Below are 17987 nucleotides of genomic sequence, written 5' to 3' on the forward strand. Positions count from 1 at the left end.
AAAGAGAGTAAATTTTTGTTCATAAAGGTATTTTCACACAACTGTACTTTTATGTTTTTGATGCCAGTTTTTGAAAGAGTTGGAACCGAATTAAATCAACTTAAAAAAAAAATTAAACATGAACAAGCCGATATACACTCTAAAATATATACTTAAAAATATTGGAAAAAAAAAATGCTTACTATTCGTGCATCTGCCTGGGTAACAATAACCATGCTTTGTGAATTATCCTCATTACTATCACTCACCCTTCTGTGATTGTCTGGTAGATTTATGTTGCACTCATTATCGAAACGAAATTGACTCTGAAACACATCAAACCGACATCAGCTCGTTCAGAGCCGAATCCCTAATATAAATAAGTTATGTAATGAAATTCCGATATCAAACCTTCGCTTATTTGATGGATCCAAAATTTCAATAACCCTCTCTACTAAATCAAACAACCCAAAGACCAACAGTGTTTCGGAGTATGTTCCTGATTTAATGCTCACCACTGGGTCCTCAAATTTTTTTATGGAGGTTTTGAGATTAAAACAGTTTTAGAGAATTTCGTGTTCAAATGAAATATTTTTTTAAAAGTGCGGTTACAGCACTTTTTTCTCGTGATAATTTGGTTTTAGCTAAAATGTTTATGCCATTTTGTAGCATCCAAAATAATTCTTTACATTCTCAACGATTTTTTCAAAATTATTGCTTTTTTGATTTTAAAGTACGACTTAAACTAATACAAAAAAATTATGTTGGTACATGTCAACAAGTAGAAAAAATGGGAATTTAAGTTATTTAATTGAATTTCTCGAAAACCGTTGCTCCTAGCGACACCAATAAGGTATAACTTTTTTAACTGGAAAAGGTAGGGGAACAAATTTTATGAGGACAAAATGACATACGCCGTGGGAGAAAAAAAATTTAAATGGCTTAAATGACTCCTAATTGTCGATTGTGGCACCCTCTAGAAGATACACCGAAATCGTCGATAAATTTGAATTGATCATCTCCAAAAACCCCTATATAAGAAATTTCGTGAAATTAGCCCGAACTGTTCCAGAGATATTAAAGAAAATTTGATTTAATTTTTCAACTTTGGCACCCTGTATCTCAGTTATTTTCAACTTTTGGCATAACATGAATTTAGCTATATTGCGTTATTTTTATGACATAAATCCATCGTTGGTCTGTCCCATTACTTAAGACTCACCCTCTATACAGGATGCGCCAACTAAGCGAAATAGAACTGTTTTCCCGGCCCATGAAGAAGTTATGCAAATATACTCGGACACGTCAATTCTAGCATGGAGGGGGAAAGCTTTTTATTAGAAATTGACGGTTATTTCCTTCGCTCTCTACGCAGGGGAAGAACCACCCCTAGAATTTTAAATGGTCAAAGGGATCAAGTGATACATCGAATTAAAGGTTTTTTAAGTGGCTTCATGGTGATACGCAAAGTTCACGCTTAGAAACAAACATTGACAAGTAAAGAGTTTATTCTTGTATGAAAACTAATGTGATACATAAAGGGTCAAAAACATTTAAATTAATTATTCAAAACGCTGTCCGTTAACTTTATGGCAGTGAAACTAGTTTGCTTTGATATGCTGTCGGACCTTCCGGAGTATTTCGGAGTTCATTTGGTGGCATTCATAGACAATGAGTTCTCGCAATACTTCCAACACACCTGGAGGAGTGGATCAAATTTTGGTCCTGAGACAACAACAATAACAACAGTTTAATGTTTTTGCTCTAACACTGGTATGAAGAAAAAATGATCGGTACGGTTCTGTTCGTAAGTATATAGAAGAGATATTTTTGTATGTTAGTTTGGCGTGCTAATTTATTATTAAAATTGTTTTCTTTGATTGCAGAGAAGACTGAGATGATTGGATTGTTTTTTGTAAATAGAAAATGTGGAGACCAAACAGCTAATCTGTTTAACCAACGTCAGGGGGACAAGCATATGAGCCGAAAGTATGCATTGGAAGTAGTAGCGAAGTTTAGAGAAACTAGTACGGTTGTTAATAAAGAAAAACATGTGCACCCTCGCTTTGAAATGAAGCTGTGGAGGTGGAGGTTTTAGGACAAACTGCTTAAGATCCAACATTTAGTACCAGAAAATTGTCGATTCCCACTGGAATAAGTGCAACTAACATCCAGAGAGTCTTAATAACACATAAATTTTCCTTCTACAAAATTGAACTTGTACAAGAATTAAATGAGGAATAATTTGGCCCGTCCCTTACAATTTTGTGGACTCACGAGCCAAAGAGCAACTAAAAATAAAAATTTCCTTTTCAACATCTGTTTTTCGGAAGAAACAGGTTTTGCAAGCATGAAGGGCACACCGGAGACCTTCAAAAACTAAACGTTTGGGCGAGTATTTTTGCGGATCACATTACCAGATCATTTTTGTATCTACAGTTGTTGTTGGGCGTCTTATCCCCAGAGGGGGCTTATCCCCAGTTCATAGATCTTGCTCAAAATTATTGCGACAATCATTTCCCATCTCAACAAGATGGTGCATCACCGCACTACTCATTACCGGCTCGGCAATTTAGAATGAAAATTTCTCTCGTCATTGGATAGGCAGAAGGGTTGCAATTCAATGGCCCACTAAATTTCCAGACTTGACCCCATTAGATTTTTTTTTATGGAATTGTCTTAAATTAAAAGTTTATGCCACTCCTTCAGATACCTTGAAAGTACCGCGAGAATGCGTTGTCAACGAATGCCGCCAAATAGGTCCCGAAATACTCCAGAAGGTGCGGGAGAGTTTCGAAGTAAACTTGTTTCAATGGGAGGAAACTGACGGACAACGTTTTGAATAAATGACTTAAACGTTTTTGTGTTTTATGCATTATAGCAATGTTCATACAGAAATAAATAATTTATTATTTAACGGTTGTTGCAAAGTACGAAGTGTTGGTATCACCATAGAGCCCTTCAAAAAACCTCTAATTTTATGTATCATTCGACCCCTTTTGCTATTCAAAATTGTAATGGTGGTTTTTCCCCTGCCTAGGGAGTGAAGGAAATCACCTTAAGTATCTAATTACAAACCTTCCCTCTGAATATGAAAGTTGACATGTCCGAGCATTTTTGCATAACTTCTTAATCAACCGAAAAAACAGCTGTTTCGTTTTACTTTACGCACCGTGTATATTTTAATTAAAAAAAAAAACTTACATATTTAAAGTAGTTTATAATATTTATTACCTTGTAACCTGGACCTAACCTATGCATAGCACAGATTTGGTGAGTGGTCAATGCTTCACTGAAGAGGTAAATGGCGGACATTTGGCCACAGAATATTCGTTCCTCGTCCAGTTCTGGCGTGGCTCCGATGTAACATTTGTCGAATGGCTGTGGAATAATTGATACGAATTTTTAACGCATGAGAAGTTCTAACGCAGGAAGTTCAGTTAGTTACGTTTGAATGTGAAATTCAGCTGGTGCTTGCGTATGGAATTAATAGGCTATGGTAGTGCAGCTGAGACTTGACCTAGCAATAGTTTGCCATTATAATTGCGCGATAGTACACAGTAAGCAGCACTGATTTTGGATAAATTTGTGTCTTGTTTTATAGAGTGATTTATTAACACTGAGGAATTCGAAAACTGGAGATAGTACATGTCAAATTGCGGCCATTAGCGCAAACTTTCGATAACCTGTACTACGAAACACCTATCATTCAGATGAGGCACGTTTGCGCCAATGGTTGCCATTTGAAGTGAAATACTGCCAGTTGTCGGATTTCCCGTCGTTGATCAATCACTTTTGTGCGTCTTCAAGATAAGGAATACTGCATGAGATAAATGTGTCTCTTCACTCATTTCCAACAATTATTAAACGAGCAAGAAAAAGCAAATTATTTATGAAATTTATTGCTTGTTCTTCAGGGTTATTTATACAAGTTTTTACAACCGAAAAACTAATTTAGTGTGAAGTCGACTACATACAGGGAGTTTCAGTAACTCTGTCGCAAGACTATATCTTCGTTGTAGTTAGAGATACTCGAAAATATTTAGGGGAGAAATTGTTCGCTTTGGTGAAACGCATTATGTGGTAAAGCTAATGTTTCCACTACTTCCGGTTATACCGGAACTCAATATCAATTTCCTTATTTCAAATAGAACATCCTATATATTTTTGCATTTTTAAATTCCACACATTAACGTGATTAAATCATTATTAGTTCTCCCTATTCCTAGACCTTACGTTTAAATGTCATATGCGCTTTTTGGCGGCATAGAGCTCGGAAACACGCGTGTAATATACAGGGTGGTCATTTAGTGCGGTCTCGGAAGATTACGGCTAAACAATTTAATATTTTGAATTTATTTTTTTTGCGTTATATGGAACTCGATTATGGGTACATTCTAAAATTGTTTTCGTTTTATACAGGGTGTTCTAAATAAATGAAAAATATCAAAGTTATGTTTTTTTTTTAAAAAGACACCCCATATATTAATGTCGTTTTAGATTTCTTGAGAAAAATAAATGTAAGTTTCAATAAGGTTTACTTGTCCTAATTCTTAAGAATTTCGAAATAATTAAGTTTTTTTAATAAAATCATGCAATTTTAAAAACTTTGTTTTGAAGGAAGTTTAAACTGGAGTAAATCGAAATTCATACCAAACCTTAGATATGAGACGTATTTTATGCCAGAATTATTGAAATTGAAATATCTCATACAGTGCGTCCAAAAAATAACATGAAAATTGCATGCTTTTTGAAAGGAAATAACTTGCTTAATTTAAATAGAACACCCCATATTTGATTACTCGAAATAAGAGATAAATATATGACTAATCAAAAATCGTTACACCTTCCTATACCTAAATGTACAGGTTTTCTTCGAGAAATAAGATTTAAGAAAAGGTAGCCAATTTTATTACTTTTTATATCAGTTGCTATGGTTATATTTCGAGTAATAAAATATGGGGTGTCTTATTTAAAAAAACATAACTTTGATATTTTTCACTTATTTAGAACACCCTGTATAAAACGAAAACAATTTTAGAAAGTACCCATAATCGAGTTCTATATAACGCAAAAAAAAAAAATTCAAAATATTAAATTGTTTAGCCGTAATCTTCCGAGTCCGCACTAAATGACCACCCTGTATATATGACATGTTTACGTAATGATTAACCATTTTTAATCAAATTTGCAACGTTTAATTTCAAGTAAAAATAATTCAAAATATATTTTTTGAGCTTTGCAAGCAGCATGACCTGCAATATGCAAAATATCGTAGTCAACAGAAGCAGTCAGGTGCTTAGTCATTACCATGGAAACCGAATTTTGCTGTGAGTAATAAAGGAAACGGTTTTGGAATGTTTAAGTGGAAGTTCCTCTGAAAATTAATGTTTATTTAGTTTGCAATATTGAAATTTTATCAAATTTACGTTAGTGATGATTAACAAAATTTATGTTAACTATTGAAATAGTTGAAAGTTTTATAAATGATGTTGCAACAAAATGTACAAAAAGGGTATAAATGAAATTACAGGTGTGCTTCTGAGCTCTACGCAGTTAAAAATCGTATATTGCAATTAAAAGTAAAGTTTAGGAATAGAGAGACTTACGAATTATTTAATCACTTTAATGTGTAAAATCTAAAAATGCGAAAATATACAGGGGGTTGCGTTTAAAATGAAGAAATTGACATCGACTTCCGGTCTAACCGGAAGTAGTACAAACACTAAAACCCGACCACATAATGTCTGTACATAAAACCAGACAATTTGTCCCCATAACACATTTGAATATCTCTAACCACAATGGAGATATCGCCTAATAATACAGTTAATGAGACACCCTGTATATGTTTGGCTCTTTAAACGCCAGCTCAACAATTAAAGAACAACAGAACCGATCTGGTTTAAATTTACTCTTAAAACAAAGAATTCATTTTATGTAGGGTGGCAGTTTTTTCGAATTTGAACGTGGAGTTTTCAGTTATTTGATTTAGAGCCGTTTTTGATGATTTTCCTGGACGTACGGGATTAAATGACTTCAAAAGTATAAGGATAAACTATGCTGTGTAAAGAGTTGGCTGAAAATACGACCCTCAGAAAATGTGCCTCATTTAGTAACTGAAACCCATCCTGTCTGAATCATCAAATGATGAACTTCGAAGCTGAATGTGCGGTAAATTGCCAAACAAGCGGCAAACATACCGAACACACATCCAGAGAGACTAGAAGGCAAACAAAAACTTGGATGTACGATTTTAATTTACTTACGTCATTAGTGGAAACGAACCAAGCCATTTCCGTGTTGGAAGCTAATTGTCCGTTGACGAAACATTTTATCTCACTTTTCGTCCAGCGATTGTAAATGTATACGATAGCCAGCATGTACCACTGAAAGGAAAGTTACGTTGACATTAGTTAATTACAAACAGTAACATTCTGGCTGGTTAGTCAAACCAGGAGAAGTTCAACTTTACACTAATACTGAACAATCAAATGAAAAAAGTTTAACAATGTCGCCGAAACCGTTTGTTAACGACAGGAAAATCAGTTGACTTTTGCCATAGCCATCATTTAGTCTTGGTATTTTTTTCTTTTATCTTATTCATGCGCCAGCAGGGATTGTTAGAGGAGTAGAATGATATACAACGACTTTCAAAAAAACCGCAACACCAAGAAGAACACATCGTACACGTTTGAAATTCTGACATTACCTTGGGTCGGGTAATAGATAAAAACGATCAAAATATCAGAAGAAAATTATTGTGAATAAGTGAAAAAATTTAACAATAATTTAATAATAATCGTCTTAAATTAATACATTCCTGTAAGCGACGTGGCATGCTTAAAATTAAATTGTCAATATCTTCCTGTGGTATTGTATCCCGGGCAATCTGCACCTGCTCACGGAGTTCATCTATGGTCTCTGGAGGGCGAGCTAAACGTTAGAGTCTCCGACCCATTATATCCTATACATGCTCTATTGGGGACAAATCTGGAGACCGAGCTGGCCAAGGCAAAGTATCCAAATTTTCAACTTCCAAATACCTCAAAGTATCGTTGGCTACATGTGGTCGCGCATTATCCTGTTGAAATGTGCTTCCAGGATGGTCGTGCATATATGGTACAAGACTCGGTTCTAAGACACTATTAATGTACCTCTGAGCATTTAATCTATCATAAATGAAAACAAGAGGAGACCGACTACCATACTGGATGGCACCCCAAACCATGACACCTGGTGTTAAACCAGAATGACGTCTTTACAAAAAGTCCAAATTTAATCGCTCTCCTCTGCGCCTTCTAACACGTAACCGTCCATCAGATCGTCATAAACAAAATCGGCTCTCATCCACCCATTCACTCATCCACCCATTGCACTCTCAGACGATACCACTCCAGTCGTACCACCCTGTGGTTTCGTGATAATGGACGCCGACGCATAGGACGATATGAATTTAGTCCAAAACTTCGAATTCTGCGATACATCGTACTAAGGGAGACCCTTCGATTTAGGGTAGCTACCCAGTTAGCACCAAGAGACAGAATTGTTCCAAACGGGACGCCTGTCACTGAACGACGAAGTCGCCGGTCTTCGCGTCGATTCGTCATTCTTGGAAGGCCACTACCACGATGACGATTTACTGACCCTTCGTTAGACCAATCCCTCCAAGCTCTTAGCACTGTTGATGCATTTCAATCCAATGTACGTGCAAATTCGCGGAAAGGTGAACCTGCCTCATGCATACCAACAATTCTTCCCCTTTCAAAGGGAGTTAACTGCCGATAAACTTTATTTTGGCGTACACGAGGCATTTTGCACTACCACACATTCCATATGGTACTAACAATAATACCTTTATCGCTATCCGCCTGTAAAAAAATTGCAAAAAGAACGATCGTCACAGATAAAAAAGTAAAGAAAAACTTCATATCGCATTAAAATAGGAACTTGAAATTTTTATCATTTTTTTCTCTTTACAAGTCCAAAATCATACGAAAATTTCAAGTACATACAATGCGTTCTTCTTGGTGTTGCGGTTTTTGTTGAAAGTCAGTGTATCATTGTTAATTAAAGCTAACTGAGAATAACATTCAACCTTTGCTAAAGGCTCGAATGGAAGTCTTCGTTAAAGCATCGGTGAGAAATCTCTCACCATCTTAAGGACTGAAGAAAAATTCTTATAAAAACGAAAATTGACAGAACTAAAGTCAATATATAAAATAGGTGGAACACTCTAAGAATTCCTCGCCTAAAACGCTGAGGTATGACAATTTTTAATATGATTCGTGCCATTATTTTAATAGTAGATTCATTTAAAAATTTATTAAAATCGTAGTCTGAACTAGCCTATTAAAATGCTGACATAAATCATGTTAAAAATTGTCATTTGCGGTAATTGCAATGAGGTAATTTTAACATTTCATACACTTCAGTTCAGTAAATTTTTTTCTAGGCGTTAAAGATGTTGATACATTTGCCATGGAAACGTTCCTAAGGGTTTTTTTCCGAACCTTTTTTAAGTTATGAATTTTATTTTCAGTTAGTTTTAATTGAAAATAGCGTGAAATTCTGGCTCTCATACGTCCTGTATTTGCGTCTATCCCCGAATCAAATAAAAAAAATGGATAATTCGCTTCATACGTATAGGACATAATTAAAGTTCCATATGCAGTGGAACTCGGCTATAACGAACACTCAGTTATCACGAACGAACAACAAAGGCTCGTCCAGTTTTTCATAAAGCTAATTTTCAATCGATTGCAACAAACTTGGACTGACCTAACCTGAACTAACCTGAACATTCGGTTATAACGAACCGCCGGAAGATGCTGCGGTGAATTTATGCGAATGGGCCAAAAAACCAGCACGTCTCTGATTCTGATGAACATATGGAAATTGCGGAATTTCTTAATGATATTGACATTGTTCAAGCAACTGCCTATGATTGTACGAAAACTGTTCGAGTGCTAAGGAGGAAATTGACAGGAATCATAATGTTTAAATTCTCGGAGCGCAAAGGGCCATTTCACCTTTGAAGATCGTAAATATTAAGTAGAGACGACTTATTTAAAAACGAAAACTTTTTAAACGCAACAGATCTTTTGCATAACAAAATAACTGAAAAGATATTGAAAAACCCCAAGGTGCAGAATTAAATTGCTAACTTCTGTTGTAGCTAAACTTCGATTTTACTCAAGATTTTTGTTTTTTCCAATTTTCTTGCTTCTTTTTTCTAATTTTTGCTGCAATGAAAAATTGCATAATTTGATATTTGGTTAAAACAGAAATTTCGAATGAAACAAGTTTTTTTCCTGGGTCGCCTATAACAACCCTCCATATATAGCGAACAACAAGTAGATGCCCTTCAAGACTCGCTCTAGCCGAGTTCTACTGCAAAAGAAATTTGTGTAAGAGTAAATTTTAAAGTTGCAAAAAACTATTAATTATTTCGCTCATGGTATGCACAATTTCTGCTCTAACACTATTCATAGCGATCGGTTTCATAGCATTAGAGCAATCTATAACTAATTCTTCAGACTTTGTTAGGTTCAATTGCATGAAAGTCGGTTCAGCTAAATCACAATTGGTACTTAAAGCACCCCATTGCAGTCTCTAAAAGTAATAGTGCGTAATCTCTGTCAGTGCATTCCCATGGGATGGTTCAAGTGCCAGTTCTGCTTCAGCTGAATCGAATTTCGTGCTGGCCTTAAAACTTAAACTGGGGTTTAATGCTTAAGAATAAGAATAAAGCTCCTCCGATCGCTTAGTAAATGGTAAAAATGATTCTTAGTTAGTTTTAACCGAGAATAATGCGCGATTTCGCGCCTCTCACGATTCCTACTTGTGCGAGTGGCGTTATTCAAAAACAAAATTTTGAAAAAATTGGCAAACTACAGTATGTCAAAAAAGTATTCATACACCCAGGCGAATGACGTTTATTTACATTTTTTTCTTAACTTAAAAACAATTGAGATAAAAAAATAATTAATCCACACAAATAAGGCGCTATTACACTGATTTCTAAAAAAAAATGATCAAAAAACTGTTTCTTTGTACAAGAAAATCAAAGGAAAATGTCTTCAGGTATGCCCAAAAAAGTATTCATACACAAACATTCTGGTCCTTTTTTTATTAAGTTTCTTGTTTATAAATTCCATTTATTTGCGATAAGTATTTACTAGTTCATTTTAAACCAAGTTAGTGCAAAGTGAATTTAAAAATAATAACTATGGGCCGAAGAGGAAAAGAAATTAGTGAAGATATCAAAAAGTTAATAATCAAATATCATCAGGAAGGAAAATCTTATAGAAAAATAGAAAAATCCGTTGGAATAAGCTATCCTACTATTCAGTACATAATACAAAAATATAAATCAACTAGGTCGGTGGCAAATTTAAGATGCTGTGGAAGGCCAAAAAAAATAACTCAACGAAATGAGAACTACATTCTCCATGAAATTAAAAAGAATCCCAGTGTAAGCGCACCATACCTCGCTTCACAACTAGAAGAGACCACTGGACAACAAATCCATCCTGAAACTATTAGGTATCACATGGAGGGAAGGAGAATGAGATTCCATGGGAGAAGAGCAGCCAAAAAGCCGTGGATAAATAAAGTGAATAGAAAGAGAAGAGTTGCGTTCACTTTAGAACATATTAATAAGCCAATAGAGTTTTGCAAACAAGTGATATTCTCTGATGAGAGTAAATTCAACATATTCGGATCAGATGGTGCCAAGATGGTATGGAGAAAACCTGGTGAAAGATTGAAGAATTTGAGCAATTTGAAAGCGACAGTTAAACATGGCGGTGGAAACATAATGATCTGGGGATGTATGGCAGCAAATGGTGTGGGTAATTTGGCTTTTATTGAAGGAAACATGGATAGATTCATGTATAAAGATATCTTGGAGGCCAATTTAAAAAACAGTGCTGAAAAGCTTGGACTAGCTGAAGGATTCTACTTCCAGCAAGACAATGATCCAAAGCATTCATCGGAATTAGTTCAGGAATGGTTGCTATACACGGTGTCCCACAAGTGTTTCATTATATTTCAGTGGGTAATAGTACATTGAAAAATAATATGACTCCCTATATAAACCATATTCCAATAATGCTTCATTAAGAAGATACAGGATGTTAAACTTAAAACACACCTGGAATATTTCAACGTATCAGAGTATCAATGAACAGGCGAGCTCAATTATGTATTGAACAAAATGGCCACCAATTTGAACAATTTCTATAATGTTATAGCAAATAAATAATATTTAAAACAAACTTAATATTATTAAAACCATTTAGAGAATATCGTGCATATAGACGGTATTCAATTTTTTACTGGCAAACGATACGTCGGACGAAAAAGAGTCAAGTGAGCATTTTTCTTCTAAATGAAATTAAACTTCTAAAAATAATTTTTATTTTGATAAAAAGCAGTGGCGCACCATGTTTTTCTTTAAAAATGTGCTGAGAGGTGTCCGTACGCACGTCACTGGTGAAACGAAAAATAGCCCTTTTGCATAAATAAATGCGTCTACATTAACTCTCAAAACATGCCAAATTTCACTTACATATCTCAAACGGTTTTGAATATATCAATAAAAGTTAGATTTTTTAAGTAAAGTTTAACACCCTGTATCTTCTTAACGAAGCATTATTGGAATGTGGTTTACATAGGGAGTCATATTATTTTTCAATGTACTATTACCCACTGAAATATAATGAAACGCTTGTGGGACACCCTGTATAACACTCCTCATTTATTAAAAACACCTCCCCAATCTCCCGATCTCCTCAATCCTATTGAGCATTTATGGAAAAACTTGGAAAGGCAGATTAGGAAAATGGAAATTTCAAGTAAAGAACAACTAAAGAATATTATTTTAAACGAATGGTCCAAAATACCTGAAAGTATTACTTGTAATTTGGTGGAATCAATGAATCGTCGTTTGCAAGCTGTGATTGATGTTAAGGGTTATCCCACAAAATATTAATGATTTCATTGTATTGTTGTTTAAAGTTACAAATGTTCATTTTCGGTAGTGTATGAATACTTTTTTAAGCATACCTGAAGACATTTTCCTTTGATTTTCTTGTACAAAAAAACAGTTTTTTGATTTGTTAATTTTTTAATTTTTTGATAATTTTTTTTTTTGGAAATCAGTGTAATAGTGCCTTGTTTGTGTGGATTAATTATTTTTTTATCTCAATTGTTTTTAAGTTAAGAAAAAAATGTAAATAAACGTCATTCGCCTGGGTGTATGAATACTTTTTTGACCTACTGTATATCAAACGTATAGAACATATTTGGTTTCTTCTTGATATCTCAAAATAAATTACTAAAGTTGTGATTTGCATAGCGGTAGCAGGAAAGATCTTTTCCGAAGGCCTGTGAGGATTGTAGAGAACCAACAACCATAATTTCAGCAAAATTTGGTTGAGATATTTAACGGGCTAATGTAGCACAAATAGCTTCGAAGCAATTTTATCGGAATAATTTCTAGCTTTCATAACATCAGGGATTTGAATAAACCAAAATCCGAGCCAAAAACAAACATTACCAGCGAAATATTTCGGCGATTTCCACCAAGTTTAGTAAAATCTTTTGAATTCTGGCTCTGGGTAGTGGAATTTATGTTTCCGGACTGAAATTTCAATACCGGAAGTTATATAATAACCGGACGAACGAATTAATTCGAGTAGCTATTGAAAAACTTTCACATTTCAGCACCTTATACATTCAAGATCATCCGAATTTCATGGAATTTAGGGTTTATTTATAATTTGTAAGAAAAAGAAACTAATGTACCCACATGCTCGATATCCAAGAATATTCAAGATTTTTATTAATAACATTTTCTCTATCTGCTTTACTATTATGTATGCAATGCATTGCGATACCTGCAATGTTTATCAATCTAAACATGTGAATAGAAATTGTTTGTAAACACTCCTGTATATATTTTTTTTGTAATATATAAAAAAACAACATTAAGTCTAACAAAAAAAAAAAATTGTTTTGCAGGTGTTTGGTTACTTTCCGATCGATCATTGTTGTCAAATCGTTTTAGTTTTTATTATTTTAAAGATGCCTAAACGACATTTAAGTGAAAATGAAATGTTACGAGGTATAGGAATGCTAGAAGCTGAGCCATTGCAAGGTAATGTTACCGATACCATGGGAACCACTTAGAATGTAATCTCTTGCCTCTGGATCCGTTATGGAGAGAGAAAATTGGGTCGGCCAAAACTGACCATTCCTCGTAAGCACTGTTATGTCCAATTAGAACCTCGAAGAAATAACACTGTGACTGCAGCTCAGTTAATTAATCACCTACACGGAAGTCATAATTTAGCTGTTTTAAAACATACCATCTACAGGGAATTGAGAGAAGGTAATTTAGCTCCCAAAAGCCCTTGAAGATGCCAACCTCTAAGCCGTTGGAATCTCCTCACTTGACTAGTATGGGCTCAAGAACCTATGATATGGAAATCGGATTAGTGAAGCATTTTGTCTAGTGGTGAGTCTCGATTCGGTTTGCATCCAGATTCCCGAAGAGTATGTGTTTGGAGAACACCTGGTACACGAAAACTAATTCAAAACATACAGGAAGTTCACAGCTACAGAAGAGGCACAATCATCGTATAAGCAGGAATTTCACTTTGTCACATAACCAATTTCGTTTTCCCAAATCGTTTTTTTATCAGCATACGATTATGTTAGGAATGTTCTAAAACCTATTGGCTTTCTATATAGAAACATCATTAGTCCTGATTTTATTTTAATGCATGAAAATGCCCTTAGAGATTTTACCAGAATCACTAGACATTTCCTGGAAGAGTAAAATATTTCAGTTTTGAACTGGCCCGTGAAATCTCCTGATCTCAACCCGATTGAACATGTTTGGGATATGCTTCAGAGAAAGTCTTCAAAACCAGAATGAACTTCAACACTGAAATTTCAAACTCTTCCACAAGTCTGAAATGATATTCCTCAGCAAGAGTTGGATAACCTCATGCCGAATATGAAAAGGTATTGTAGAACCCTCATGAATGCACGAGGAGGACACTTCCCAAATTAAACTTTAAATTTGAATGTTTTTTTTAACAGTTTTCAAGAATTTCTTTTACTAGAATTTATTTCTGCATACTCTTAAATTGTTTTTTAGACTTATCTGAAAAATGTCTTTTATGCAGATCTCTGAGATTGGTATTCTACAAGTTGAGATGAAAATAACTGTCATAAGTAGGTTTAAGGTTCATATCAAGGTAAAAAAACATTTATTGACAAAATCTAAAATATCCCTAAATTTTGAGCGTGTGATGAATTTAAGAAAAGAGTTATTGCTGTAAACATATTTCTGTATTTTATCTCTATAGGGGGTTTCTTAAAACTTGGTATGGTATGTTTTAAACACCCATGTAGGTCGCCACCTCTAAGTTAAATCTAGAAATTACAGGTTTTTTTTAAGACATTTTTTGAGCAGAATCAATTTTTAAAACAATATACAGGGTGAGTCAGGAGGATCAAGTCAAACTTCAGGAGCGTGTTGTACATGAAAAATAAATGTAAAAAAACTCAAATGTTGTTATCCGATTTTCGTTTGTTATAGCGTAAATAATTTTTTTTAACTAGGATTCTATTTACCATAAACGTACCTTTGGTATTAGTGATATTGACACTGCTTGATGTTTATTTTTGAGTTCAATTAAAGTGTTACAAGATCCCAAACATTTATTCAAATTTAGAATATGCAAATATGGTGTTTGTTTATGATTTTTGTAATGGGAATGCTAAAGCTGCTGCTGAAGAATATCGTCAACGGTTTCCACATCAAAGACATCCTTCTAAAAACGTATTTATCCGAGTGTTCAACAATTTGTGCGAGACCGGAAAGCTTCCCAATGCCAACATATCATCTGAACGATCTACTGAACAAAGCTTGGAAGAAGTAGAAAATATCCTGGATCTAGTAGAAGAAGATACAACGACCAGCTCACGAAGAGTTGCTACTCAATTGGGCATTCCACAAAAAAGAGTAATAAACACATTTCACGAACAAGGCTTATATCCATATCACGTACAGAGAGTACAGCACTTACAACCCGGAGATTATGCTAAACGTAGGGAATTTTGTGGATGGATCAATAACAATCATAGTGTTGTATCAAGCATTCTTTTTACGGATGAAGCAACATTCACCCGTGACGGCATTAATAATACACGTAATTGTCATGTATGGTCAGACGAAAATCCTCACGCAACAGTCGAAAGTAATTTTCAACATAAGTTTTCAGTAAACGTGTGGTGTGGTATGATTGAAAGTTATTTAATTGGCCTTTTTATTTTGGAGAATCGCCTCACGGGAGAACGCTACTTGAATTTCCTTCAAAATGAATTGCAGAGACTTCTTGAGGATGTTCCTTTAAACATCCGAATCCACATGTACTATCAGCAAGATGGAGCTCCCGCACATTCTGCTCGACAGGTTAAGCAACATTTAGACGAAACGTTTCCTGGACGTTGGATTGGTCGTGGTGGCCCTATTAGTTGGCCTCCAAGATCTCCAGACCTGACACCACTAGACTATTGTTTGTGGGGTTGGTTTAAAACTGAAGTGTCCAGAATAAAAGTGGACACTCAAGATGCACTAATTCAACGCATTAGAAATGCTGCAGCTGCTATTAAAGAAAGACATGAAACAATCAGGAGCGCAACGAATGCTCTTCATAGACGAAGCCGAAAATGTTTAGAAGTTAATGGCAATATTTTTGAACATTTACTATGATATCCAAAAGTTAATTTATGGAATTTCTTATGAAATTTATAATTTTTTAAAACTTTATGTTTTAATTTTATTTACGGTATAACTTGTAAACAAACGAAAATCGGATAACAACATTTGAGTTTTTTTACATTTATTTTTCATGTACAACACGCTCCTGAAGTTTGGCACGATCCTCCCGACTCACCTTGTATATAATAGATGATTTCTTTCTCGAGAAATAACATCGCATTGTTCAGTCGGACCAAATGAGTCGAAGTGCATCAAATTACAATCACCGTCGGGTAAAATATTACTTTCCACACTTGTTAGATAAATTTTAAGCTTTACTGAGAATTAGCAAACGAGCGTTCTCTTTGACTTTAGTTTTGTGTGTCGTCGTTCAGATACTTTTACATAGAAAACCAAAAAAATAATCATACCTAATAAAGGTATTTAGAACGAATTCGACCAAGTCTAAATACAGCTACAGCAACATCGAACAGCGTTTGACAGATTTTAGAAATAAAATTATGAACTTTGTAAAAAATAAAATTTCGTTTATTTTGTCTATGACTAAAATTGTATGTGTTAAAAAGTTATAGCGTGTCCGGAATAAAAATACAAGCTAATATAGAACGAAACAGAGTTTTTCTGATGAAACGAATTAATAAACAACCATTTTTCAAATATGGGCCATTCGTAGTTGGCACAATCTGGGGCATTCATAAGCGACCCCCGTCGAACTGGTGCTGCGATAGCAGTATTAGTATCGTGAAATACACCTAGGTGGAGCTGGTGATATGTTAGTCCACTGTTGATGATACTGCTTCATTTACATAGATTTTTTTAATTTATCTTTTCCACTAATCGTTAACATTATTTTGGTCGAATTTCGACACGGAAGCTTAGCTGGACTACTTGTACCGTATAGTAGATCGATTCCGGCCTTGTCCTAATCTTACTCCAGATTCTAGATCTTGTTTATCTCATAAATTATTAGTATTATCAATGAACCTTTCTCACCATTAGAACGGGTTGTTGTTTATTTTAACACGAAACAGTGTCTCTGAAACTGCGAACTCAGAGTGGTTCAAAAGAGATTATCCAGTCCATTATTAGCTTTGCGGTCACTTTGCGGAAGCCCACACTTTGACCTATCGAAAGGATAATTACTAGAAGTTTCGGTTCTGTCAGTCGAAAAAAAAAACACGAAGGCTTAGCTCCTGTTAGACTCACGTCCAAACAGTTTCCCTTTTCATTCAGATGAGACGTTTGGTACTTCTGATACTGCTTGAAGAACCTGGCTTAGGGTGAGTCCGACTAACGAAGGATATTTACCCAAAAACACTTCTTCAGGACGTAATGGTGGTTTAAATGTCACAATATATTCATTCTTTCATCTGATCGGGCACTCGAAATTGTTTTCACAAGGGATGTTTCTACGTTAGTGTATGCTAAAGAGTCTATGCATTTTCTGATAGTGCATCTAACGGCTGTATTTATATTTGCATATTTTATACAAAACTTGCATACTTCTTTAGAAAGATCTGCATATACAGGGCGTTCACTTAACAACTTCTTGGACCCCTACGGGTTTATTTGTGATTTCATAACAAATCAATTACAGGGATTTATATGAGAATAATAAAGATATTTATTAAAATTAGTGACAACCCTACAGGATGTTCCAAAAAAGACGACGCGTCATAAAATGTAATATTTTCAAATGAGACCACCAGCATTTTTTTCACGTTATAGAGTTTTCTCTTGGGCTTGTGTTCGTTACTCGAGATTTCTTAGCCTGAGATACAGTGGCTTGAAGCTATGACGTTTAAAAAAAAAAAATGTAGACCCTTGCAGTGCCCCATAAAAAACTTGTTTTTGATAATTTTAGAATAGACTCTTATGTGAGATCACCTTAGCAGGTACAAATACTCAGCCAAAAATATATACGGGGTGGACCAATGACAACAAAACAAGACCGATTTCTCATATTTACCATCCAAAAAAAAATCGCTGAGATCCGTCGATTTTTACTTCGAGGGGGAAAACTTTTGCGACCATTGTCAACCTTACCACTTTCAACCCCTTGGCGGGGGGAGGTGCAACCCTTAAACCTTAAATGGGACTAAGTGTCAAGTAATGCCTCATTTTAAAGATCATTGAAGTCTCTTTTTAAAGCTATTAAGTTTTTTTAATTCGATGCAGTAATTTTCGAGAAATAACGTTATAAATG

At 34.8% G+C, this 17987-nt stretch overlaps 1 protein-coding gene across 14 annotated transcripts in view; it reads right to left on the reverse strand.

Annotated features, from left to right (window-relative positions):
* Positions 1–17987, reverse strand: part of rg (rugose) — a 677097-nt gene that overhangs the window by 253301 nt on the left and 405809 nt on the right. For 9 of the 14 annotated variants that reach the window (XM_066297054.1, XM_066297046.1, XM_066297045.1 and 6 more), the window contains exons 8-10: positions 6249–6368; positions 3214–3360; positions 183–305 (exon numbers count right to left, since the gene is read on the reverse strand). In XM_066297054.1, the coding sequence (XP_066153151.1) occupies positions 183–305; positions 3214–3360; positions 6249–6368 (390 nt within the window). The remainder of the gene's footprint in view (positions 1–182; positions 306–3213; positions 3361–6248; positions 6369–17987) is intronic. The other 5 variants (XM_066297056.1, XM_066297048.1, XM_066297055.1 and 2 more) reach the window with 2 other exon arrangements.

Source organism: Euwallacea fornicatus, chromosome 27 (assembly GCF_040115645.1).
Source record: "Euwallacea fornicatus isolate EFF26 chromosome 27, ASM4011564v1, whole genome shotgun sequence".
NCBI lineage: Eukaryota > Metazoa > Arthropoda > Insecta > Coleoptera > Curculionidae > Euwallacea > Euwallacea fornicatus.